Genomic DNA, 26,238 nt, shown 5'->3' with positions numbered 1-26,238 from the left:
ACATTTTATCCTAAAGCAGTGGAATACACATTCTTCTCCAGTGCACTTGGAACATTCTCCAGAATAGATCACATACGGGGACACAAATCAGCCCTCAACAATTTCAACAAAGATCAAGATCACACTGTGCATATTTTCAGACCACAATGCTATGAAACTCGAAATCAACCACAAGAAAAAAAATATGGAAGGATAACAGATACTTGGAGACTAAAGACCATCCAACCAAAAAATGAATGGGCTAACCAAGAAGTTAAAGAATAAATTAAAAAGTACATGGAAGCCAATGAAAATGATAACGCCACAGCCCCAAACCTCTGGGACACACAGCAAAGGCAGTCATAGGAGGGAAGTATATAGCAATACTTCAGGCCTTCCTGAAGTAGGAAGATGGTCTCAGATACAGAACCTAACCTTACACCTTAAAGAGCTGGAAAAAGAACACCAAATAAAACCCAAAACCAGCAGAAGACAGGAAATAATGAAGATTGTAGCAGAAACCAATGCTATCAAAACCAAAAAAAACAAAAAACAAACAAAAAAAGAAAACAGTAGAACAGATCAATGAAACCATAAGCTGGTTTTTTGAAAGGACTAACAAAATTGATAAACCCCTAGCCAGTTTGATCAAAAATAAAAAGGAAAGGACCCAAATAAATAAAATCAAGAATGAAAGAGGAGAGATTACAACCAACACAGCAGAAATACAAAAATAATAAGAGAATATTATGAGCAATTATAAGCCAATAAGATGGGCAATATGAAGAAATGAACAAATTCCTGGAGACATATAAACTACCAAAACTGAAACAGGAAGAAATAGAAAATTTGAACAGACCCACAACCAGTAAAGAAATCAAATCAGTAATCAAAAATCTCCCAAAAACAAGAGTCCAGGGCCGGATGGCTTTCCAGGGGAATTCTACCAAACATTTAAGGAAGAGTTAACACCTATTCTCTTGAAGCTGTTCCAAAAAATAGAAATGGAAGGAAAACTTCCACTTTCTATGAAGCCAGCATTACCTTGATTCTAAAACCAAAGACCTCCCTAAAAAGGAGAACTACAGACTAATTTCCCTGATGAACATGGATGCAAAAATCCTCAACAAGATACTAGCCAACTGGATCCAACAATACATTAAAAGAATTATTCACCACGACCAAGCTGGATTTATACCTGTGATGCAGGGCTGGTTCAATATTCACAAAACAATCAATGTGATACATCACATCAATCAAAGAAAGGACAGAAACCACATGATCCTCTCAATAGATGCAGAGAAAGCATTTGACAAAATACAGCATCCTTTCTTGATAAAAACCCTCAAAAAAGTAGGGATAGAAGGATCATATCTCAAGATCATTAAAACCACATATGAAAGAACAACTGCTAATATCATTGTCAACGGGGAAAAACTTAGAGCTTTCCCCCTAAGGTCAGGAACAAGACAGGGATGTCCACTCTCACCACTGTTATTCAACATACTATTAGAAGTCTTAGCCTCAGCAATCACACAATACAAAGGATTAAAGGCATCCAAATCAGCCAAGAGGAAGTCAAACCTTCACTCTTCGCAGATGACATGATACTCTATATGGAAAGCCCAAAAGATTCCACCAAAAAACTGCTAGAACCGATCCATGAATTCAGCAAAGTCACTGGGTATAAAATCAATGTACAGAAATCGGTTGCATTCCTATACACCAATGAAGCAACAGAAAATCAAGGAACCAATCCCATGTACAATTGCATCAAAAACCATAAAATACCTCGGAATAAATCTAACCAAAGAGGTGAAAAATCTATACACCGAAAACTACAGAAAGCTTATGAAAGAAAGTGAAGACACAAAATAATGGAAAAAATATTCCATGCTCCTGAATAGGAAGAACAAATATTGTTAAAATGTCAATACTATCCAAAGCAATCTACATATTCAATGCATTACCTATCAAAATAACACCAGCATTCTTCACAGAGCGAGAACAAACAATCCTAAAATTTGAATGGAACCAAAAAAGACCCCAAATAGCCAAAGCAATCTTGAAAAAGAAAACCAAAGCTGGAGGCATCATAATCCGAGACTTCAAGCTATATTACAAAGCTGTAACCATAAAGACAGTATGGTACCAGCCCCAAAACAGAAACTCAGATCAATGGAACAGAATAGAGAATCCAGAAAGAGAACCACAAATGTATGGCCAACTAATCTTTGACAAAGCAGGAAAGGATATCCAATGGAATAAAGACAGTCTCTTCACATCTGGATGGCCAACAGGCACATGAAAAGATGCTCAATGTCGCTCCTCATCAGGGAAATACAAATCAAAACCACACTCAGATATCACCTCACGCTAGTCAGAGTGGCCAAAATGAACAAATCAGGAGACTATAGATGCTGGAGAGGATGTGGAGAAACGGGAACCCTCTTGCACTGTTGGTGGGAATACAAATTGGTGCAGCCACTCTGGAAAACAGTGCGGAGGTTCCTCAAAAAATTAAAAATAGGGGCGCCTGGGTGGCTCAGTCGGTTAAGCAGCCGACTTTGGCTCAGCTCATGATCTCGTGGTCTGTGAGTTCAAGCCCCGCGTCGGGCTCTGTGCTGACAGCTCAGAGCCTGGAGCCTGTTTCAGATTCTGTGTCTCCCTCTCTCTGACCCTCCCCTGTTCATGCTCTGTCTCTGTCTCAAAAATAAATAAAACGTTAAAAAAATGGTTTTTTTTTTAAATTAAAAATAGACCTACCCTACGACCCAGCAATAGCACTGCTAGGAATTTACCCAAGGGATACAGGAGTGCTGATGCATAGGGGCACTTGTACCCCAATGTTTATAGCAACACTCTCAACAATAGCCAAATTATGGAAAGAGCCTAAATGTCCATCAACTGATGAATGGATAAAGAAATTGTGGTTTATATACAAAATGGAGTACTACGTGGCAATGAGAAAGAATGAAATCTGGCCTTTTGTAGCAACGTGGATGGAAGTGGAGAGTGTTATGCTAAGTGAAATAAGCTATACAGAGAAAGACAGATACCGTATGTTTTCTTTTTTTTTTTAATTTTTTTAACGTTTATTTATTTTTGAGACAGAGAGAGACAGAGCATGAACGGGGGGGTGGGGGGTGCAGAGAGAGGGAGACACAGAATCTGAAACCGACTCCAGGCTCTGAGCTGTCAGCACAGAGCCCGACGTGGGGCTCGAACTCACGGACCGTGAGATCACGACCTGAGCCAAGTCGGCTGCTTAACCGACTGAGCCACCCAGGCGCCCAGATACCATACGTTTTCACTCTTATGTGGATCCTGAGAAACTTAACAGAAACACATGGGGGAGGGGAAGGAAAAAAAAAAGAGGTTAGAGTGAGAGAGAGCTAAAGCATAAGAGACTCTTAAAAACTGAGAACAAACTGAGGGTTTATGGGGGGTGGGAGGAAGGGGGGGTGGGTGATGGGTATTGAGGAGGGCACCTTTTGGGATGAGCACTGGGTGTTGTATGGAAACCAATCTGACAATAAATTTCATATATTGAAAAAAAAAAAGACAGTCTCTTCAGCAAGTGGTGCTGGGAAAACTAGACAGTGACATGCAGAAAAATGAACCTGGACCACTTTCTTATACTGTACACAAAAATAAACTCAAAATGGATGAAAGACCTAAATGTAAGACAGGAATCTATCAAAATCCTAGAGCAGAAAGCAAGCAAAAACCTCTTTGATCTCAGCTGCAGCAACTTCTTATCAACATGTCTCTGGAGGCAAGGGAAACCAAAGCAGAAAGGAACTATTGGGACCTCATCAAAATAAAAAGTTTCTGCACAGTGAAGGAAACAATCTGCAAAACTAAAAGGCAACCGATGGAATGGGAGTAGATATTTGCAAACGACATATCAGATAAAGGGTTAGTATCCAAAATCTATAAAGAACTTATCAAAATCCAGTGAAGAAATGGGCAAAGGACATGAATAGACACTTCTCCAAAGAAGACATCCAGATGGCCAACCGACACATGAAAAAATGCTCCACATCACTCATCCTCAGGGAAATACAAACCAAAACCACAATGAGATACCTACTACCTCACACCTGTCAGAATGGCTAATATTGACAACTCAGGCAACAATCGATGTTGGCGAGGATGCGGAGAAAGAGGATCTCTTTTGCGCTGCTGGTGGGAATGCAAACTGATGCAGCCACTCTGGAAAACAGTATGGAGGTTCCTCAAAAAATTAAAAATAGAACTACCCTATAACCCAGAAATTGAACTACCAGGTATTTATCCAAGGGACACAGGTGTGTTATTTTGAAGGGGCACATGCATCCCAATGTTTATAGCAGCACTATTGACAATAGCCAAAGTACGGAAAGAGCCCAAATGTCCATTGATGGATGAATGGATAAAGAAGATGTGGTGTATATATACAATGGAGTATTACTCGGCAATCAAAAAGAATGAAATCTTGCCATTTGCAACTACCTGGATGGAACTGGAGGGTATTATGCAAAGCGAAATTAGTCAGATAAAGACAGATATCATACGACTCCACTCATGTGAGAGATTTAAGATACAAAACAGATGAACATACATGAAGGGAAACAAAAATAATATAAAAACGAACGGGGACAAAACATAAGAGACATACAGAGAACATATGGAGAACAAACTGAGGGTTGCTTAGAGGGGTTGTGGGGGGGGGGATGGGCTAAATGGGAAAGGGGCATTAAGGAACCTACTCTTGAAATCATTGTTGCACTATCTGCTAACTTGGATGTAAATAAATAAATAAACAAATAAATAAAAGAATTTTCTCATGACAACCCTGTGAGGTCAGTAGTTGTGCAGCTGAAGGAACTAAGGCTCTGGGAAGTGAATTTAATTTGCCTAAAACCCCACAGTAGTTGGGAGGATGGGGATCTGACTCCACCTGAGACCATAAAGTCCTCTCTTTAACTAGCAGCCTAAAGGGAATGAATAAGTAGAGGGTAAATGGCAATGAAGATGTTTCAACAATTAAACAACTGTATACCACAAATTCTTGCTACAAGAATCAGAGACTAGAAAGAAGTTGCCTTTAAGCCTATTTTAGTAGAAAAGACACGTCTTAGTGGCAAAATGTACTTTGACTCAGTTTGTCCTGTACGTGAGAAGTCCAGCTGCTTGGAACACAGCTGGTGTTCTGAGGAACACCCTTTGGTGACAGAAAGAAAGTGAGTGGCCAGCATCAGGAAGATCTACTCTCAAATCCAACTTGCAGAAGACTGACCAGTGCAGCGGGGACCCAAACAGGGTGGCAGCAGAGTTCTGCAGCGGGAGGGCGGGAGAGTTCTGCAGGCCAGCTGGATGAGCTGAGATGGCAAAGGGGGTGCGTTCAGCCAGGCCTTAGCCCACACTCTGCTGGGTAGTTTCAGGGTCCTGTATTGTAGAGTAGTGAAGGTGGGCTGACCCTAGCAAGCATAGGGACTGGACAAATCTCATCCTCTGCCTGCCACTTTTCAAACAGATTACCTCCCGGCTAGAGAAAGCCAGGGAAGCAGAAGCGTTCAAGATTAGTTCTTTGGTCCCCATAGATCAGAGCAGAGCAATGAGTCCCATCTCACCTGTAGGGTGAGTCTCCAAGTTGGTCCTATTGGTGGGACAATGAGCTCTTTCCATCTCAGGAGAAGTCTCTTTGAGCAACATGCATTTCTTCTCTGATCTACGACCCAGAGGGCTGAGTGTGTCTAGTCTTATACATGTGATAGACAAACATGGGTGACGAAAAGTCCCTGGAAACATGCTCACCTGGAGAGCACAGGCCCTCGTGAACCATGGGCTTACAGAGACTTTTGTAAACATTCAGCTGACATGACATGCTCAAGTACTGATTGGTCCGTGTGGGCCGAGATGCACGAGGTGGGTAGGAGGTCGAGGCCTTTAAATGAGCTGAAAACCACCAGTATAGACATTGAGACTGAGGCACCGTCTGCTCTCTGCTATATAGGCAAAGGGCACTGAGAAAGTGGGACACATGTCCTCCTATGCATGTCTGCCTCAGCCACCATCTTTTTCCCTTCTCCTGTGAGCCCACCTCCTGCACACACACCCTTACCTCCTGAGCCCTTCCTGCTGTGTCCTCTGAACACTCGATACCCGACAATGATCTTTCCTGCATCTTTCATTTCATTACAGGAGGCTTCTTCCAACTACTTATCTTAACTTAAAACTAATCTTCTTCTTCCCAGAACTGTTCTCTCTCTGTCCCTCTCACATGGCGCTCTCCTGAGGTACCATAGTCTAAGTGCCCAGGTTGGGGAGGTGGGACTGGCAACCTCGTTAGTCACAAAGGTGGCTTCCAGCTCATTACTCCTCCACCCTCACCTGGATTACCTTCCTCATACTCTTCCTGCTGTCAACCTCCAACCTTCTCTGTCACTTCCCATTATTCACAAAAGCATCTGAATGCTAGTTTCTAGACTCCCACTTCATTGCACAGCCTGCCATCATCTTGAGATTTCAGTACCCTTGTAGATAACCTATCCAGCAGCCTCATTCAAAGCGTCTTAACTTTCTCAAATCAAATGGCTGCAACCTCAGCCACTCCCTCCCAAGCCAGAATCTTGTTATCCAGCAGAATTGTTCCACCTGTACAAAAAAAAAAAAAAGCAAATTGAAAAAAAAAATCCCACTTTTTAAATACAGTATCCAATCTTTGGAGCCTTCTAACTCAGAGATCTCTATTTTGCCTGGTCTTTGACTTCATCTGGACCTCTAAATCTGTGTCGCCTCTGCTTTTTCCCTATAGTCCACTTCCTTTTATCTTCAGTCTCTCTCCTATTTAGCTTCGGTTCCAGGTCCAACACCTAACCACTCTCTTCAACTCCATGTCCCTGATTTCCTTTTCATGACACCCATCCGGTAATACCCCAACCTTGAAAGTACATCAACACTCTGCTGCCTTTGTTCTTACACCAAAGCCGCTGAGTCCTGCCGAAATGAATCACACGGACTGTGCTCCTCTCTGCTAGTTTGGTGCCACTAAAAAAGGCAAAGAATCAAAACTAAACTGGACCCTCAACACTCCTGGGCAAAGGCTTTATTTTTCCCTGGGAATTGCACTAATTGTCCACAGAGCTACTTGGAACCCTTTCCTCAAACTCTCTCTTTTACCTCTTTTTTCTCAGACTCAGTAGCTAGTCTTGCTGTCTCTTTCACTAAAACTATAGAAAACCTATCAGACGGAAACTCTAAGCACCTGCCTCTCAGTTTGTGAACTGGAATCAAATTCCACCACCTTTCCTCTCCTTCCTGGCAACAGTGGGCGAGTGTCCTAATACTTGTCCTTCCTGGATTTCACTGCTGCTCTAGAAGTCATCGTCTCCCACTTCCTCAGACACCCGTCTCAGGTAGCTACCTCATTCCCCCCGCCCCAAAAGTGTCAGCCCTCCCTGCTGACACTCTGACTTGGGCATTACAGCATCCTCAAATCTCCCCCATTCTGAATCTTTAAAGAGATAATAACACACAAAATTCCACCTCAACTCTATAACTTCTGTAGACACCACTCTCTATTGCCTTCCCTTTCCAGCTTCATGTTTATCAAAAGTGTCTATACATTCATTTCCTACCTCTCTTTACTCTTTAACGTCCTGTAATATGGATTCTTTCCTGACAGAAGCCAATGAAATCGCCCTTGATTACAGCAGCAAGAACTTCTCTGATAGTAACCCAATAGTCCCCCTTCAGTCTCTACTTTGACTTGTCTGCAGTATCTTACACTTTGATAATTCCACTTTTTAAAATCATATTTCATTTGTTTTGGATGTGCACTCACTTCTTCTCATCCTACTTCATTCCTTTTCATTCTGGTGTGGGGAATCCTCTTACTACCCATCCCTAGATACTGGGTTTTCTTCAGTGTTTCCATTTTGTCCCCCTTTCGTCTCACTCTGTACATGCCTTCTGATAATCTTATCTCTTCTCATGACTTTAGTTATTATTTACATGTTAAATACTGCCAAATGTGTATCTTCATCCCTGAGCTTTCCTCTGAATGGCAGAACCATCTATCTATCTTTCTACTGGACATCTTCATATGAATATGCCATAGGGATCTCAAGTTCAAAGTACTCAAAAACAATTCAACATACTACCCTCTACACTGGCTCCTGTTTTTTTAGTTACTCTATTTAAATAAATGGTACCACTAAAACAAAAATCTGGGCGCAGCTTGAAGCCTGCCTCTACAACCAACATCACACATTCCCCTCTGGCCACAGAATCCTGCCCAGGGAATTTCTCTACCTGACCCTAACCTTCAAGCCCCTAATATCTGTACTCAAGCCCACCTGACTGATGCTTGAGACACCCATTCCCTAACACTACCAAATCACTACCATCAGCCACCTGTATAATCATTACCCATCTAATTCTCCATAGGCTACATCAGCCTCAGATTTAGACTGTGTAAATACTCAATGTGTATGTGTACTTTGTTTTCATTTTTCTTGTTTTTTTCCCCCTTGGATTATTTAAAATCTCCTTGCCGGTGGGATATTTTCTAGTCCCCTAGAAAGGGACCACAGCATCCGGAAATCCTAGATGTGGAGAGGCAAGGAAAAAAAATTGAAGTTCACAAGCTTTTACTTCAAATGACGTGTTTACGTATCTAGGGCCCCTTGTGTCACATGAGTTCAAATGGGGTAAAACCCACTCACCAACGCTTTTGCATTGTGGCATCGGCGCAGCAGCACCCAGCAGAACCGGCCTTGGAATGTCCCTACAAGCCAGGGGCCCCTGAACTGGCTTGTTGATATCCTTGTTGATGGCAATGAAAGCTGTGTGGGAGCTTATGACTCCACAGTCAATGCTGACTTTCAGCACATCTTTTTTAGTTTTTGCTGGAGTCTCCCCGAAGCCTATGTCCATGCTCTGGAGAAAGGCCTTGGCAGCAAGGCGGTGAATAGTGAAGCTAGAAGAAAAGAACCCCTGTGACTTAGGGAAGAGCACACACATACCAGTTCCTCAGGGCCCTCAAAAGTTAGCCTTGGCAAAGGGGCGAAAAAGCCAGATAAAGGGAGAGAGAAGACTTGAATGGGTCGGAAAGGAGAAGTGTTTGTAGGGACACAATTGAGGCCCAAATTAAGAGAGAGAAGTCAACCCTCAAGGATGGCAGAGACCCCCCCCCAAAAAAAAATAAATAAATAAATAAAATAAAACAGTGAAGGAAAACTGGATTCTCACTTGTCATCAAGCTTGGGTTGTAGGGAAAAGGTCACCTTATTCTCACAACTCTTGCCCTGGAGTGTGTAGTTGAGGCAAACTTCTCCTGTTCCCTCTTCTGGCTGCAAAGTAGAGAAGAGTAGACGTGATGGAAGGGAGAGGTCACCAAGAGAAAGGTCACAACTGGGGCCCCTCCCAACCCAACACATTAAAATTTCTGACTAGGACCCAGGTAGCTCAGGAAATCAGAAACTGAAATCATGGAGAAGGGGGTAGGTGGGCTCCACCCAACAAGTGTGATCATTTGATGAGACTCCACCAGTTTTAAGAAAATTGTCTAGAGCAGAGGTCGGGGCCGTAACTACCCTGACTAGAGGAACAAACAAGAATTGGAACTCACCGGCATGGTCCCGGTCAACTGGGCATAGACAATTAACCTCTGACCCTTATAGAGGACAGTCTGTTCTGGTGAAAGCGTTTTAGCAGACAGACCACGAGGCAAATCCCAGTTCACAGAAATATCCTCTACTGCGGGCTGTAGAGCGTGTTTCAGGGCCCTAAGTGCCTGGTGGAAGACAGAGAACAGACTAAGCAAAAAAATAATAACGGCAATAATAACTACTATCAGCTGAATACTTATTATGCACCAGGTGCTATGCAACACTGTATATGTTATGCCTATTCCGTAATATTGTCCTAGGAGGCGGTAGGGGTAAGGGAGGATAAAGTAAAGGATGGCAGCACCCCGGAAAGAGGAACTTACAAACATAAGCAGAGGAAGAAGATGCCTTCCCTTGTGTGCACTGATCAAATGGGAATATGAATTGACTGCCTCTGCCAATCTACCAGACATACTACATTTCGTCCTTCTTGTTCTCTTTGTCTCATTTGCATGGAGGATAGGATAGAGCACCAAAGTGTTCCTTGAGCACGCATCTAGAATCCGGATCATGACGGTCACAATCCTTAGTTTCTTTCTGGTCTTAAACGCAAAGCCCTGAACTCCTCTGGCATCTTGTCTCTGGGCTTCCAACTACTAGGACCAGATGCCATTTCTCCAGAAACTGCAGTAGACCCCATTTACATCAGGTCAAAAGGAGCCCCACTATGTATTATAGCCCAAGGCGTTACAGATATAAGAAAATGAATTCTGGCGTCAAGATGTTGCCTCTGCCCTTGCGGCAGTGTCTCCCCCCGACCCCCACTCCACACTCCCTCTGGATCGCAAGGCCCTCTGAACACAAGGCCTGTCCTCACCTTGGCCTGCATCCTGTCCTTGCCTGTGATAAATTCTGAAGTGCCACCTCCTACCCGGGCAATGCCTTTTATGAGGCTGGTGGAGGCTCCTTCTCCAATCCCAAAGGAGAAACATCTGCAATTGTACAAGGATGAGAGGTTAGAGACAGACACTACAGAGGGAAATTATAAATTAACACATAATAGTCAAAAATACATAAAGAGGGGCGCCTGGGTGGCGCAGTCGGTTAAGCGTCCGACTTCAGCCAGGTCACGATCTCGCGGTCCGGGAGTTCGAGCCCCGCGTCAGGCTCTGGGCTGATGGCTCAGAGCCTGGAGCCTGCTTCCGATTCTGTGTCTCCCTCTCTCTCTGCCCCTCCCCCGTTCATGCTCTGTCTCTCTCTGTCCCCAAAATAAATAAACGTTGAAAAAAAAAATTAAAAAAAAAATACATAAAGAGATAAATAGCTAGTCTAGTTCCTTGACCCAAATCAGGAGACCAAATGCCTTAAATTAATGATGCAATTTAATCATCACAAAACTCCTAAGAGGCAGACTTATGCTTCATTTTGCAGATAAGAAACTGAGGGCCAACAAATTGAAGAAATAGGCCCAAGATCACACACCTACCAAATGGTAGAGATGACATTTGAGCACTGGTCTATGTGACCATAAGATCCCCCTGGCAAAACAATACATATTACGCTGATTCTAGAAGCAGAAAAAAAAAAAAATCTTCGGACCATATCCTCATCAATTATTTTAATAATAAATCCAAAGAACGGTGGGAGAAAGTGGGACAGGTAAGATCAAAGAGACACTATCATCAGCGCCTTGCTAACATTGTACTAGGGCCATATCTGCCCTGGCAAGACCAGTCCTAGGGTGGGAAAGGGTACCTCCTGCTCTTCTAGCTGGAGAGTTCTCTCCCTGCCATAATCCATGTGCACTAAATAGCTTTTTAATTACAATTTGGCTTCCCAACTAAACTGCCTATTAGTGGCAACACTAATATAAGCATTTTTAGAAGGCATGACAAGGAGATGTCTCATTGTAAATTAATGCACTGAAATTTTGGCTTATGCATCAGTCTCTTTTGAATGGGGTTAGTGTGAGTCCTCATCCCCAATTCTAGTGACATCATAACATTCTGAACTTGTAGGGCTAAGAACCAGACTTCTAATTAGAGTGACCGACCTGTGACAATGCCCCTAGAGACCACAGCCTGCCAGCATCTTGATATTATCATCTTTAAATTTCCAATGTGGCATTGCAACAGTAGCCTACATTCCTTATGGCTTATGAAGGGCTTTTATGTGCATGTTTAAGTGTTGTATGTGTAAAACTAAAGCTAAACAATAGTTATGGATGGCTAACAACATGCCTAGGACTTACTTAAGTGCTTCCTATGGGTGACAATAATAAGGATAGTAATTACAATAATGGCGACAATTTATCTAGCACATGTTGTATGTGAAGCACAGTTCCTAATGCTTTACTTAGGTATACCCTTTTAACCCTCACAGCAAACCCATAAGAAAAATACTGCTATTGTCTTTATTTTCAAATGAGGAAACTGAGATAGGGAGCTTAGCTGATTTATCCAAACAGCTAGCAAGCAGGTGAAATGGAACTTAAATATATGATATGGACCTAAAGGAGAACACCATAGGACAGTACTGCTTGCAGCAAAGCCAAAGTTGTTTCAGCCAGTAGGGAACTGGAAAAGCTGTATACAATATTCTTAACCATCTTTTTGAAAACATCAAATGGCTTCAAAGACAATAGGAATGTACGGGCCATGACCTGGGAGAGGAGAGAGGCCAAGAGAGATGGGACTGGTATCTGGTTACCTGTTACCCTTGAAGATAGTGCCAAGTACAAAACAGATGGTTCGAAAGACTGAAAAACTAAGCGGTTTCAGACTTGGACTTTCCAAAGAGAAGTTGCCCTTACAGACACCTCAGGGCTTTTTTTTTTAACACAACCCTGCAGAACTACTCCCCAGAGGTAGAGATGAATCTGAAAGGAACCAGCCGTCAAATGTCTGAAGCTCATTTGGCTCTAATTGGACTAGGATGCTCTGCTTCTAGTCTCCCAACCTGTCAGAAGGAAAGAGTCAATCCTCGCAGAGGGAAGAGAACATCATCTAGAGGCTCAGAGGAGTTCTAGAACTTTTCATATAGAATATCTGACACCTAACAAAGGAATAGAAAATCCCCAAATATTGGGGAATTACACGTGATACTTCTGAATAATTTAGGCTTTAAAAAATTGCAATGATACTACTCTTACGTGGATGCCAATGGAAAATGACAGATCCCAATTAGGATTCAAATATATATGTTTAAATGTATACATCTAAATGCATGCATTAGAAAAGAAAAGTCTAAAACTCAACTGCTTGAGCATCCATCCCCAGATGTTAGAAAAAGAACGGCCAATAAACCCAAAGAATTTAAAGGGAAATGAAAATAATAAAGATTGGAGTGACATTATTGATAGAAAAAACTACCATACAATAGAGAGGGTTAAAAAAAAAAACACCTCAAAAGTGCTCTGAAAGGATTATTAAAATTGACAAACATTTAGGGCAAGGAAAAAAAAACAAAGAAGACACAAATACCCAACATCAGGAATGAAAAGGTAATATATCACAGATTCTACAAAATTTAACAACAGCATAAGGCAATATAGCATAAGAGAATTTTATCCAAAGACATTTAAAATTCAGAAAAAATATACAAATTCCCATAAAAGCAAAAATGTATAACAGTAGGAATAGTGCATTTCAAAAAAAAGATATTTAAAAAATTTCCCACAAAAAAGGCCTCCTGACAACTTCTAGTAAACATTTAATAAAGAGGGGTGCCTGGGTGGTACAGTCGGTTAAGCATCTGACTCTTGATTTTAGGTCAGTCATGATCTCATGGTTCATGGGTTTGAGCCCCGCATTGGGCTTTGCACTGACAGTATGGAGCCTGCTTGGGATTCTCCTTCTCTCTCCCTCACTCTCTGCCAAAGCAAATAAATAAACTTAAAAAATTGTGTTTTAAAAACATTTAAAAAAGAAAATCTTTCAGATAATAGAAAAATAGACAATTTTAGCTCATTTTCTGATGCCAGAATAACAATGACATCAAAACCTGACAAGAGGGGCGCCTGGGTGGCACAGTCGGTTAAACGTCCGACTTCAGCCAGGTCACGATCTCGCGGTCCGTGAGTTCGAGCCCCGCGTCCGTGAGTTCGAGCCCCGCGTCGGGCTCTGGGCTGATGGCTCAGAGCCTGGAGCCTGTTTCCGATTCTGTGTTCTCCCTCTCTCTCTGCCCCTCCCCCGTTCATGTTCTGTCTCTCTCTGTCCCAAAAATAAATAAATGTTGAAAAAAAAAAATTAAAAAAAAAAAAAAAAACAACCTGACAAGAATAGTATAAGAAAATATATGTTGACGTTTCTCATGAAAATATATGTAAAAATCCTAAAGTTGAAAAAAAATCCTTAAGTTACCAGGCAACTGAATCCAAAAATACATAAAAAAAAGTTAATAGATCACAACTAATTTGGGTGTATTTCAGAAAGGCAAGGTTGGTCTAATACTAGTCATTATAAGTCACACGTGAAAAGAAAAAAAGGATAAAATCAAACACTCATCTCAACAGATACATAAAATGCATTTGATGTAATTCAACAATCATTCATGGTTTTTGTTAGAAAAAAAAAAGAAAGAAAAAATAACCCTCAAAATAAATAAAATTTCCTTAATCTGATGATATGTACAAAAAAACCTATAGCCAACAATCATACTTATTGATGCAGTGTTGAACATGTTCCCTCTGAAGTCCAAAACAAGCAAAGAATGCCAGCTATGACCACATCTATTCAGGTTTATACTAAAGTTCTTTTCCATGGCAACAGGGAAGGGAAGAAAAATAAAATCTATAAGAATCTGCAAATATACTATTAGAATTAATATTTAAATAAGGCAAAGTCACTGAATAAAAGGTCCATGTAAATTTTAAAAGCTATTATAATCAATTTCTATTTAGAAATAAATGCCCAGTAAATAAAATGATTTTAAAAATGCTATTTAAAATAGCATCTAGGGCACCTGGGTGGTTCAGTCAGTTAAGTGTTCAACTCTGGATTTCGGCTTAGGTCATGATCTCACAGTTTGTGGGATCAAGGCCCATGTCTGGATCTTTGCTGGCCGTGTGGGGCCTGCTTGGGATTCTCTCTCCCCTTCTCTCTCTCTGCCTCTGCCCTCCCCTCAAAATAAATAAATAAACATTTAAAAATCAAAAGAGTATCAAACACCTAGGGAAAAATCTAATAACAAACGCATGAAGACCTCTACACAGAGAATTATAAAACATTACAGAGAGATTTTGTATGTATTGTTGGATTAAGGAAATGAGCACATTTACTAATTTTATGGGAAACCAGGTCTGTCACCATAGAGGAAAAAAGGCACAAATATGGAATAGAAGAAAAAAGAGAAAGAATGTTATGTTATTACCTTGGAAGTAGGGGTATCAGTTAAAACAAATTCTTTTAATAGTTGCCAGTTCAGTCTGCCAAAAATGGCTACAATCAAGAACAGCCCCGTAACAGAGTTATGCCTAATACTCAAATATTGACCTCTATTTGTCATTTTCACTGAAAGAAACTAGGCTTCTTGTAGAAATAACTGGCGATAGGGATGGAAAAGTATAGATGAGTCTGTACTCTTTTATAAGAAAGAAAGGAAATATTCAAACACCAAAAAGACACATGAAAAAGACATAGGAACAAGTGAAACACAGCTCCCACTGGCCAAAACTGGAATTTTTGAAAATCTAAATGAAAACTGAAAATAATGAACCTTAAAAAATTGAAAAACAATCCAAAAATTTGGAAGAATCCCAAAGTATATATTCGCACAACAAAAGGAAGGGAGGGAGGGAGGGGGAAGGAACATCTTTTTTTTTTTTTTATGTTTATTTATTTTTGAGAGAGCACAAGAAGGGGAGGGGCAGAGAGAGGGCAACAGAGGATCCGAAGCAGCCTCTGCACTGAGAGCAGTAAGTCTGACGTGGGGCTCAAACTCATGAACCGCAAGATCATGACCTGAGCTGAAGTCAGATGCTCAACCGATTGAGCCACTCAGGCACCCCAAGAAATGCTTCTTTACAGTAAGATGCCAACTAATCTGGAAAAGTTAACAGAACTTAAAAATCACCATTTGCAACCACTGACAGTAATAACATTTGGGTAATAATCATCAATGAATGCTGGATCTACAGAGTAAACATCTGTTGAGAACAAGATGTTTACAAAATTTCCAAGTTTTCCATCAGATACCACCTTTTAACGAAGTGGTCAAACCTATCAGCAGATTCAATGTTACTTTTGGAATATTTCTTCCCAAAATATTTAATATTAACCTAAGCGTGAATTTAAGTAATCAAACACAAACATAAATTGAGTCTTTACAAAAATAACTAGATAGTCCTCTTTAAAAATATCCGTGTCATGAAAAATAATGAAAGTCTGAGGATCTCTCCCAGAGTAAAGAAGATTAAGGAAACATAACAATGAAATAAAATGTTTGGTCTTAGATTTCCTCTGGGAACAAAAGCAAAGACAAACAAAGAAAAATCTGTAAAGGACAGTATTAGAAAGCTTGGCAAATATGGCCTCTATTTAGATAGTATCATCTCAACATTAGATATCCTGAGTTTAATAGTTTCATTGTGGTTATTCATCAGGATGTCCCTGTTCTTAGAAGATAAGGTGTGTTATTATTTGCATATGAAGAATTACAGTATCTGTGGTTTGCTCTCAAATATTTCAGACAAAAAATAGGTGAGGCAAATGTGCTAAAACACGGACCCCTGGTAGAAGGGTATATGAGTGTCTATTGTTCTATTCTTCCAACTTCTCTACAGGTTTCAATTTTTAAATAAAATATTGGAAACACACATTCAGAAGAATCAAGAAAGACCTAAATAAATGGATGGACACACCATCTAAATAGATTAGACTACTCAATATAACAAACACTAACTTGTCCCAAAACTGATCTATAAAATCAATGCAATTCTCTCTCCTTTTTTTAAGTAATCTCTATGCCCAAGATGGGGCTTGAACTCATAACCCCGAGATCAAGAGTCACATGCTCTACTGACTGAGCCAGCCAGGCACCCCTAAAGTCAATGTAATTCTAATCAGTATCTCAACAGTCTCCTTTTTTTGGTGAAAACTGACAAATGAATTCTAAAATACAAATATAAAGAGTCATGAGCAGCTGAGTATCTCAACAGTCTCCTTTTTTTGATAAAAACTGACAAATTGTATCTAAAATACAAATATAAAGAGTCATGAACAGCTGAGACAATCTTGAAAAAAAAAAACAAAGTTGAAGACTTACTCTATTGGAAATCAATATTTATCAGAGAGCTACGTAAATTTATCTGGTATAGTACTGGCACATGTCTAGATAAATAGACTAATGGGATGGAACAAAGGATCCAAGAACAATTACTACATGTGTAGATGTTTATCTGTGACAAAAATGACACTGTACATCAGTGAGAACTTTTCAATAAATGGTACAGGGTCAATATGATATCAACATGAGAAGATAATGAAAATTGGCCCCTACTTCACACAACACACACACACAAAATCCATGTGAACTACAGATCTAACTCTCTCTCTCTCTCTCTCTCTCTCTCTCCATATATATATATATATATATATATATATATATATATAAATACATACATACACATACAACTATCTATTATTCTATGGAATACTACACACCAATGAAAATTAACCACGGCTCCATGCAAAATAGGTACGAATATCAACATACTACTGAGGGCAAGAAGTAAAATACACAGAAACAAAAACATATTGTATAACCCACTTATTTTTATTTGAAAACAAGTAAAAATAATCCATGGTGTTACAGGTCAGGAAAGCTATTTCCTTTGGAGAGGTAAAAGTTGGTAGTGATCAACTCTGTGATTCACCCAGCTGTATACTTATGATTTGTGTATGTTTTACTTTGATAAAAATGGTTATAGTTTTAAAAAAACTGTCTTGGGGCACCTGGGTGGCTCAGTTGGTTAAGTGTCCAGCTTCGGCTCAGGTCATGATCTCACTGCTCGTGAGTTCGAGCCCTACATCGGGCTCTGTGCTAACAGCTCAGAGCCTGGAGCCTGCTTCAGATTCTGTCTCCGTCTCTCTGCCCCTTCCCCACTCACTCTCTGTCTCTTTCTCTCTCAAATATGAATAAAACATCAAAAAATTTTTTTAAACTGTCTTACTATTCAATTTTTGTTTCCATATGGTTTAGACATTATTTAGAAAATGACTTTTATCTTTTACTAGAGAGGGGAAAATGATATAGAAAAAGCTTTTTAGCTAGTAAAACTAAAATTCTTGAATCGCTCTCTCCTCTGAAAGGAATGTCAACCCTGGTAACAATTGGCAGTAAACTACATGTGCCACTACCCGGGTCAGTCACCCAGAACTCACATTCTCTTCCTACCTGTGCCTCAGTCTGTGGTTCCGAACTTCTTTAATTATACTGAATGTGTCAGTAACTTCTCCATCTGTGAAGACAAAAAGCTGTAGATAGAAAGAAGACATTCATCAAATCTCTGTGAAGATCATTTTTTAAGACGCCAGAATTTGCCCTTGGGAAAAATCAACTGTTTCATTCCAGAGACTACAGCCCCTTCAGACGTGTGTGAGGTCCCTAACGTTCCATGGTCACTAGCACCACATTCTCACACGGCTTGTTCGGGACCTGGGATTTTCATCACCTCCCCCTTCTCGTCTCATCTAAAACTTTTGTGGGAGTCCACAAAACAACTTCCACCACCCGCCGCCCACAGCACGGAGCTAAGGAAAGGAATTCTATTAAACGCTTCTTGTCTCTTGTCTTATTCTCTTCACTATATGATAGAAGACTCTGAATTTTATGTCCTATTTTAACAAACCTACAACCAAGCTCAGGGGGATGGATTCTTGAACAGAGATTTCATTCTCTCTGTTGCCTTCTGCTGGCTCTGTTCCAGGTGTTCCTACCTGTAGGGGGTGGCCCGGGGTGGAAGGTTCTCTGTAAATGACCTGGAGCGGTGTCAAGATTTCCGTGCCCCCTAGGTCCGCCCGCATAAGTTTAACTCTCCTCAGTGCCTCTTCCATGGTATCCTGAGTGTATTTCACACTATTCCTGAGAAAAACAAACACACCCAGTGATACAATAGCTGCTCAACACCACCCAGTATCAAGTCCCTGAACTGAGATACCCCCACTATAAACAACCTCACCTGAAACACCCAACGCCAAAGTCAACTGTGCAAGGAACCCCTCTAACAATCTACTTCTGTCTTTGAAGTTTCCTTTTGGACTCTCTGTAGGCTTTCTAGAAACTTACGGAAAGAATGCCTCGAAGGAAGATCCAAATGCATAGATATTGAAATAACAGTTTACAGGCAAACTCTTCAGCAGCAAAATCAGTGTTTCCTGAAGGAAGAGAGTACAAGGAGACAGTGAGAGAGGCTCCTCCCAGACACACAGACCCTCCCAGTGTAATTCTTACAGGGGTGGGCCTTCCCACATTTCATGACTCCAGGCCCTTATATCCCAAGGCTATTCTCAGAGTGGTCATGTTAGACGTAGCTCAGAAGGGGAAAGTTCCAGATGGACCCCAATTTAACTCTTGCGATTCATCCTCCTTTGTGCATGTGACCAGAAAAAGAAAGTAACTAGCTTTACCTTGGCTGCCTCTATGCGCAACTGTGATTTATCCTGTTTACTTATGGGGCACTGCATACTCCCTGAGCAGTCCATGAGGAAGACGAATTCTCCACAGATAGCTGATGGCTCAACTTCTGGGATATTTGGGTAGAAACACACCATCGCAGATGGATCTTTCATCAAACCATCTAATTTGAAAAGATAACGACACCAGAACATGAAAAGGAACCCAAGAATACCGAAGACCCCAAGAATCGGTGTAGTCAGTTACATGGGGAGCTGAGAAAATCCAAATCTAAAATGCTATTTGCTCTTCATACTGTATATCCTGGCAGAGGGTTTGGGGTGAGTTATAAACATATAAAAGATAGAGAAGCAGAAAAGATATGGAAGAAAAAAAGAAGGTAGAGGTCACAGGTACAACCAATAATTAAAATATATAATTGGATGCTAGTTTCCTAGCAGGGAGGTAATTGAGTGAAATGCCTGAAGTTAAAATGTTCTGGAATCTTCCAGAAGAATCGAGCTAATTTATTGGCAGGGACACCTTCTCTTCAGATCAAATCAATAGGAAATGTTTTATGTGGGTCCTTGTTTAGGTCTTTAATTATACTTTTGAAATAATGAAGGCTCATGGGCAACTCCTATGTTGGCAGTTTGCAAGAGCTGAAAGTATAAGTGTCATACACACCAAGGAAAGTCCTCTGCTTTGGGGATGAAACATTTAATGATACTCTCCAGAAGTGGGATGTGTGTTAGACTCTAACAGCATCATCCAAGCAATACTGTGAAGGAAACCATGGGAGTCTGACCCATGTTACCAGGCTGTCAAAGCTTTGGTTTTATTTTGAGGAACAAGTGAAAACTGATGCAAGAACTGAAATGTTAGTATTGAGACAGAGATGAAGTGAGAATGGCTGGGTGATTAGATCCACTCCAGTTTTACAGTTCAGAGAATATAAGAGGACAAAGAATTAAATTCCTGTGCCTGACTGTCATAAAGTGATTCTAGGATTTATAGGTTTAAATACTCAGTAGCCTTGGGATTCAATATGACTACAGGATGTGGTTTGTTTTAATCTCTTACCCTTGGGATACCCCAATAACCAAACTGGCTTCCAAATGAAATGGTCGCAGCTCATCAAATATTTGCTTGAATGCTAGTTCAAGAATAACTTCTAAAAAATCTAAATCGCTGCATACAGAATGGAAGGGTAGCTTTTTTTTTTTTTTTAATGGGCAAGGTAAATTCCATTCTATTTAAAGAGGCAGCTTATTGTAGTGGGATTGGCACTGGACTGGTAAATCAGACAATCTACCGTGACAATGAAACAGGTGCATATGTTTAATGTGTTTAGAACAATGCCAGATATACAGTATGCACTATCTAGGTATTTCTACTATAATTCCTTTGGCTTGGCTCAAATTATTTTCACCTTTATGAGTCTCTGCTTCCTCATTTTTAAATAAGACATTTCAAGCCCTAGCTCTTCTGCTTGCTGGCCTCAGTTTCTTCATCTGAACAATCCAAGTAGTAATACCTGACTCAAGATCATGTTATGGGTTCACTGATACATGTTTAAGGAACTGAATCGAGGCCTTAACTCAGGTTAAGCTCTTAATAACAATTTTGGAAAATTATTTACCAACTTTTTATGCTATTTTTATTAAATTATACATATAACTTTTTAAAAATCATGTTCTTAATATGGTCAAGTATATTCTAAGTTTAAATATATATATATATATATATATATATATATATATATATATATATATATATTGGGGGGCGCCTGGGTGGCTCAGTCGGTTGAGCGTCCGACTCGTGATTTCAGTTCAGGTCATAAACTCACAGTTCCTGGGTTTGAGCCCCACGCTGGACTTAGCACTGACAGTGCAGCTGGGGGTTCTCTCTCTCCCTCTCTCTCTGCCTGTCCCCAGATCATGCGTCTCTCTTTCTCAAAATAAATACACTTTAAAATATGTGTATACATATGTACATATGTATGTAAAGTACTTTCATCATGTGGTAGTATGCTTCATTTTGTAGAACTGTCAGTGGGTTTAGTGAGCCAAGCTGCCGGTTGTCATTTTCTTCCTTGAATGAATGGGAACAGAAAGTCATCTTGACCAGATATATGATCTAGAAAGTGAGATTTGAGTGGCCCTGCTAGAAGGGGATTCACAAGATCATAAAGGCTTCCCCTGATATCCCGCTCTGGCCCGCAGAGCCCGTCATAGAGAACAGATGAGGAATTCCGCCTAGGGGCCAAGGGAACTTCTTGGAAGGAAAGGAACTGAGATCCTAATCCATACCTTTTAAGATTCAGCGCTATAAAACTTTCTCTGGTGGATTAGAATAATCCTGACTGAAGACCAGGTCGCTACTGTGGGCGTATTTCATGGGCACCCAAGGGGGAGCCACCAAAGGGAAAGGACAAAAAAACAGCACAAAAGGACAAAACTAATGTACAAAGACAGGGCATGGAGCTTAGTGGAAGAAGAGCTGGAGCAAATCTGGTTGAGGCTGGGAGCCCCTCTACCGGCTTTAGCATGGACAACTGGCCCAGAGAAAAAATGGTTGAACAAGTGAGGGCAAACTAAGGAGCTCTAAATCGACCTTGGCCAAACATTAACAATGGGAGAGAAGGATGGCCTCTGGAGGACCAACTACAGGAAACTGTCTTCATAGCAGTGTAGTTACAGAAGTAAGAACCTAACCCAAGCTATAGCATTGTGACTATGACTATCCCCAAACAACTTCCATTCCACCAACGTGAAAAAAGCTTCAGAGGTGGCAGTACCTCCAGTTAGACTTTGGTCCCTGCAATCCAGGGACATGGCTGCCCAGGAAGGCCCAAGACAGCAATAGACTCCTATGGGTTATACCAGTTATAGTTATAAGGAACAGTACACACATGGTAAGGAAAATTTAGAAAATAAGGGAAATTAAAGAAATGAAAAAACTATTAAGAGACTATATCCAGTTTTTAACATACTTAGAAATTAAGATCCTAGGGTGAGATGAAAAATCTCTGGAGATGAATGATCAGGCATTATTGGATTTGGAAATCTTTGATAATTTGAAAAGTGAAAATGTCACATCATTATTTTCATTTTATTTTTTCCCCACAAATGAATATTTACTTTTTCATTGAAGTATAATTAACACGCCATGTTATATTAGTTTCAGGTACCCGACATAATGATTCAACAATTCTATACATTACTCAGTGCTCACTACAATAAGTCTATTTGCCATCTGCCACCAAACGTTATTACAATCTTATTGACTATATTTCCTGTGCTCTACTTTTCATCACTGTGACGTACTTATTTGGAAACTGGAAGTTTGTACCTCTTAGTACCATAGATAATAGATAAGGGGATATATAAAAGAAATAAAATAGACTAGAAATAGATAAAAGGGATTCGGAGGTACACATTTCCAGTTATTTTTATTTTATTTTATTTTATTTTATTTTATTTTATTTTATTTTATTTTATTTTATTTTATTTTATTTTTATTTGCACTTGTAGAGACTGATCATTGCCATCTATGTTTGTAAACTAGTTGTGTTTCCTCTTGTGAATTATTTGTCCATGTCCTTGATCTCGTTATCTACTGATTCACTTAAATTTGCCTCTAGGGGCGCCTGGGTGGCGCAGTCGGTTAAGCGTCCGACTTCAGCCAGGTCACGATCTCGCGGTCCGTGAGTTCGAGCCCTGCGTCGGGCTCCGGGCTGATGGCTCAGAGCCTGGAGCCTGTTTCCGATTCTGTGTCTCCCTCTCTCTCTGCCCCTCCCCCGTTCATGCTCTGTCTCTCTCTGTCCCAAAAATAAATAAACGTTGAAAAAAAAAATTAAAAAAAAAAAATTTGCCTCTAAGACACAACCACATGATACTCATTGTATCTAACCGTAATATAAGCTCTTTGAATGTTTTACCTACTACTGGACAGAAGAAAAGTAAAGTGAGGGTAATTTGAGGGAAATTCCAAGACAAGAGTTACCCTTTAGGAGGTAACTACAAAGGGAGAAAGAAAATACCTGGGTTGTTTTTAGGATTCCCCAACTCCACAGCTACACTGGGGGTATGCACCTCCCTGTAGTAAATCAGGAGTTCCACATCTCGATCAAATTTGTGTCCATCAGCCAAGGAAATCTGAGTTTGGGAACAAGCAAAAGAGCCATGTTAGAACTATCACTGCTTGCTGCCTGGGGCTGAGGTCAGAGCTGCGGGCTACAGGCTTCTTCCTTGAGTGAGCATGATCAGCGGCAGGGGCAAGAATGGAGAGAAGGCTCTGGATAAAGAAGGAACAAAGTAGGATTCCCTCTACTTAGTAGGGAAAAGTGAGGAACATTTTGGAAAGACTGAGTGAGGAACAAGGTCAGAACCCAAAGAACAGGGGTGCTGGCAACAACATTACTTTCTTATGAATTACCTGGGCAGAAGTCTTCTTATCTCCAAGGTACTCAATAGGACTCAAGGGGCAGTTGGACTGGATCGTCTCAATGCCATGCTGGGAACTGACAGTGGCAGTCATGCTGAACGCATAGGGCAAGTCATCCAAAGGGACTATGGGAGTCTTCAAATCAAGGCAACTGTCCTCAGGCGATCCTACAAGAAGTTACCTTAGTTCTGTTTTCCCTTCTCATATTTTTTAGCACCCCTATGACACTTGAGGGGGTTTCCCAAATTATATAACCCACCACCAGTATTCAAAAGGAAAGGATACTCACCAGAGCAACGGTATCGAGGATTCAAGACAGCTGGGAGCACATAGCGCAGGGCCCCATCCGCTTCCAGGGGCAGCTCCTGCACGTACTTCAGGGTGAGTGCCACCTTTGACCCAGGTTGCAAGTTCCCCACATTGCAACAGAAGACGTCCCTGGAGCACTTGTCCTCTTCCAGGAGGAAAGCTTGGTGGCGGTGGCTGATGGCACTCTCATAGATGATGTGGGCCTACGGATAACAGGGAAAGGAAGGTGATACCAAAGGTGGCATGGCTAAATGAAGAGACGAGCGGTACGGAAAACAGAGACTGATGGAGAAGCCCTGTGATTGGTCTTGCCAAGGTCACAGCTCTACTGTGAATGCCTGATGGACTATTCCCCCCAGATGATTTTAGGAAAATAGCAGCTAGAGGGGAATAGCAGAAAGAGCATTCAACATCAGCATTTTTTGTGAAGTTGCATATGCTCGAGATCCTAAGAGTACGCATTAAGGAAATAAGAAGGGAGGAGATAATCTACTCATCCCCAGTACCTTCTTCTTATCCTTTAATTCTGCTTTAATTGTCTTCCCATCCACCATGGCCTCAAAGCTGTAGACAGCTGAATCTTCATCCATGGGGAACACAAAGAAGGTCTCCAAAGGAAATTTCTCTTCATTTTCATAGTTTAAGGTAGCAGCCACACCAGCCACAAACTCACGAATGGACAAGGTCACACAGATGCTCTTCAATGGCACTAGAGATAGACCAGAGTTCAAGTGGTGAACAAACTTTACCAGAAGGCCTCCTGCATGCCAGGCATTGGGCTAGATGCCAAAGATACAATGGCAAGTTAGGGTCATGAATCATGCCTACCTGGTTCCTCTTGGCGGGTTAGTAGGCCAGAAGGGCGCACCATGGTGATGCAGGGTTACTGTGGAAAAGACACATCATAAATACAGTGATATGTTGGGGATTATCTATTCAAAGACCAGACCTCATGTGCTCCTGTCTGGCACGAGAATACATTCAGAGGATTAATGGGAAGGAGAAAGAAGCTGTGAAGAAGGGGACACAGATGCCAATAGTAATACTCCTTCTAAATGCCAGACCCAAGTGGTAGACTGTAAGATTCACTAAGTACCCAATCAACAGGAAGTCTCTGAAACACCCTGAAGCTGGTTCAAATACCAGTTCCACTTTTTCAAATATACCATTCCTTAGATACTGTATGTGGAATAACTAAAATTATCTTAACCCCTTTGAACCTCAGTATTCTCTTTCCACAATGAAAACCATATACTATTTGTCATATATGCATATATGGATTTATATATATGAAGTCCTTAGAATAGTGCCTGGCCTACAGGAAGCGTTTAATCAATGATAATAGACTTGTATTGCTCCTGCTGTAATTGTTAACAGTTGTTAAATAGACCTTGCCTGTTACTTTGGATCATGCTAAACAGAGACCTGCAATGAAGAAGCATCTTGATCCATAACGGTCCCCTGCAACTAAGATCACTTACCTTATGACTTTTCTTTTGGGACTCACAATTGAAACCACTGTTTCCTCCATCCAAAGTATTCTAAGATATATATATATATATATATATATATATATATATATATATATATAAATAAATATCACATATGCAACATGACCTCCATTTTATTTTTTATTTTTTTTTAAATGTTTATTTATTTTTGAAAGAGACAGAGACAGAATGCAAGTGAGTTAGGGGCAGAGACAGAGGGAGATACAGAATCCGAAGCAGGCTCCAGGCTCCCAGCTGTCAGCACAGAGCCTGACGCAGGGCTCGAACTCACAAGCTGTGAGATCATGACCTGAGCCAAAGTCGGATGCTCAACCGACTGAACCACCCAGGTGCCCCAACATGACCTCTATTTTAAATCATGCCATGCTAACCACATATTCCAAATTTTATTATAATCTTAGACACCTATTTCGTGTGATATGGTAACAAGAAGATACATTTACATATCTAGATTATGATTTACACTATGATTCTTTTATCCAGAGAATCAGTGGGTGGGTCTGGTCCTAGTCATTGGCCCTAGTACCCATGGAAGCTGCCCTCTGACCATTCTGAACAGAATCATTGGTCACCTTGCCTCTCCCTGCTCTGTCAAAGGGTGACATGAGCTACAATCTCCAGCACCAGTTAGGGGGCCTTTCACTGAAAACACAACTTAAGGAGCTAAAATGGAAGTGTCTGGTGTACAGAGAATGCCGAAAAAAACAGAAACTTATGTACTTATACAGAGTCCCAGAAGCAGACGAGTCTCTGGGAAGTCCAACCTTCATTGAGGAACC

At 40.8% G+C, this 26,238-nt stretch overlaps 1 protein-coding gene across 5 annotated transcripts in view; it reads right to left on the bottom strand.

The window, feature by feature from the left end:
* VWA5A (von Willebrand factor A domain containing 5A) overlaps window positions 1-26,238 on the bottom strand; it is a 38,028-nt gene that overhangs the window by 9,831 nt on the left and 1,959 nt on the right. For 2 of the 5 annotated variants that reach the window (XM_045038463.1, XM_045038464.1), the window contains exons 3-15: window positions 24,777-24,834; window positions 24,455-24,657; window positions 23,929-24,151; window positions 23,631-23,806; window positions 23,236-23,350; window positions 19,205-19,374; window positions 18,864-18,952; window positions 18,515-18,659; window positions 17,973-18,052; window positions 10,456-10,570; window positions 9,599-9,763; window positions 9,220-9,320; window positions 8,694-8,947 (exon numbers count right to left, since the gene is read on the bottom strand). In XM_045038463.1, coding sequence (XP_044894398.1) covers window positions 8,694-8,947; window positions 9,220-9,320; window positions 9,599-9,763; window positions 10,456-10,570; window positions 17,973-18,052; window positions 18,515-18,659; window positions 18,864-18,952; window positions 19,205-19,374; window positions 23,236-23,350; window positions 23,631-23,806; window positions 23,929-24,151; window positions 24,455-24,657; window positions 24,777-24,819 — 1,879 coding nt within the window. In that variant the 5' untranslated portion in view covers window positions 24,820-24,834. Of the gene's footprint in view, window positions 1-5,597; window positions 5,923-7,282; window positions 8,574-8,693; window positions 8,948-9,219; window positions 9,321-9,598; window positions 9,764-10,455; window positions 10,571-17,968; window positions 18,053-18,514; window positions 18,660-18,863; window positions 18,953-19,204; window positions 19,375-23,235; window positions 23,351-23,630; window positions 23,807-23,928; window positions 24,152-24,454; window positions 24,658-24,776; window positions 24,835-26,238 lie in introns of those variants that run through there. The other 3 variants (XR_006586071.1, XM_045038465.1, XM_023239240.2) reach the window with 3 other exon arrangements.

Source organism: Felis catus, chromosome D1 (assembly GCF_018350175.1).
Source record: "Felis catus isolate Fca126 chromosome D1, F.catus_Fca126_mat1.0, whole genome shotgun sequence".
Classification (NCBI taxonomy): domain Eukaryota; kingdom Metazoa; phylum Chordata; class Mammalia; order Carnivora; family Felidae; genus Felis; species Felis catus.
The sequence above is the reverse complement of the archived record's forward strand: the minus strand, read 5'-3'. Positions and strand labels throughout refer to the sequence as shown.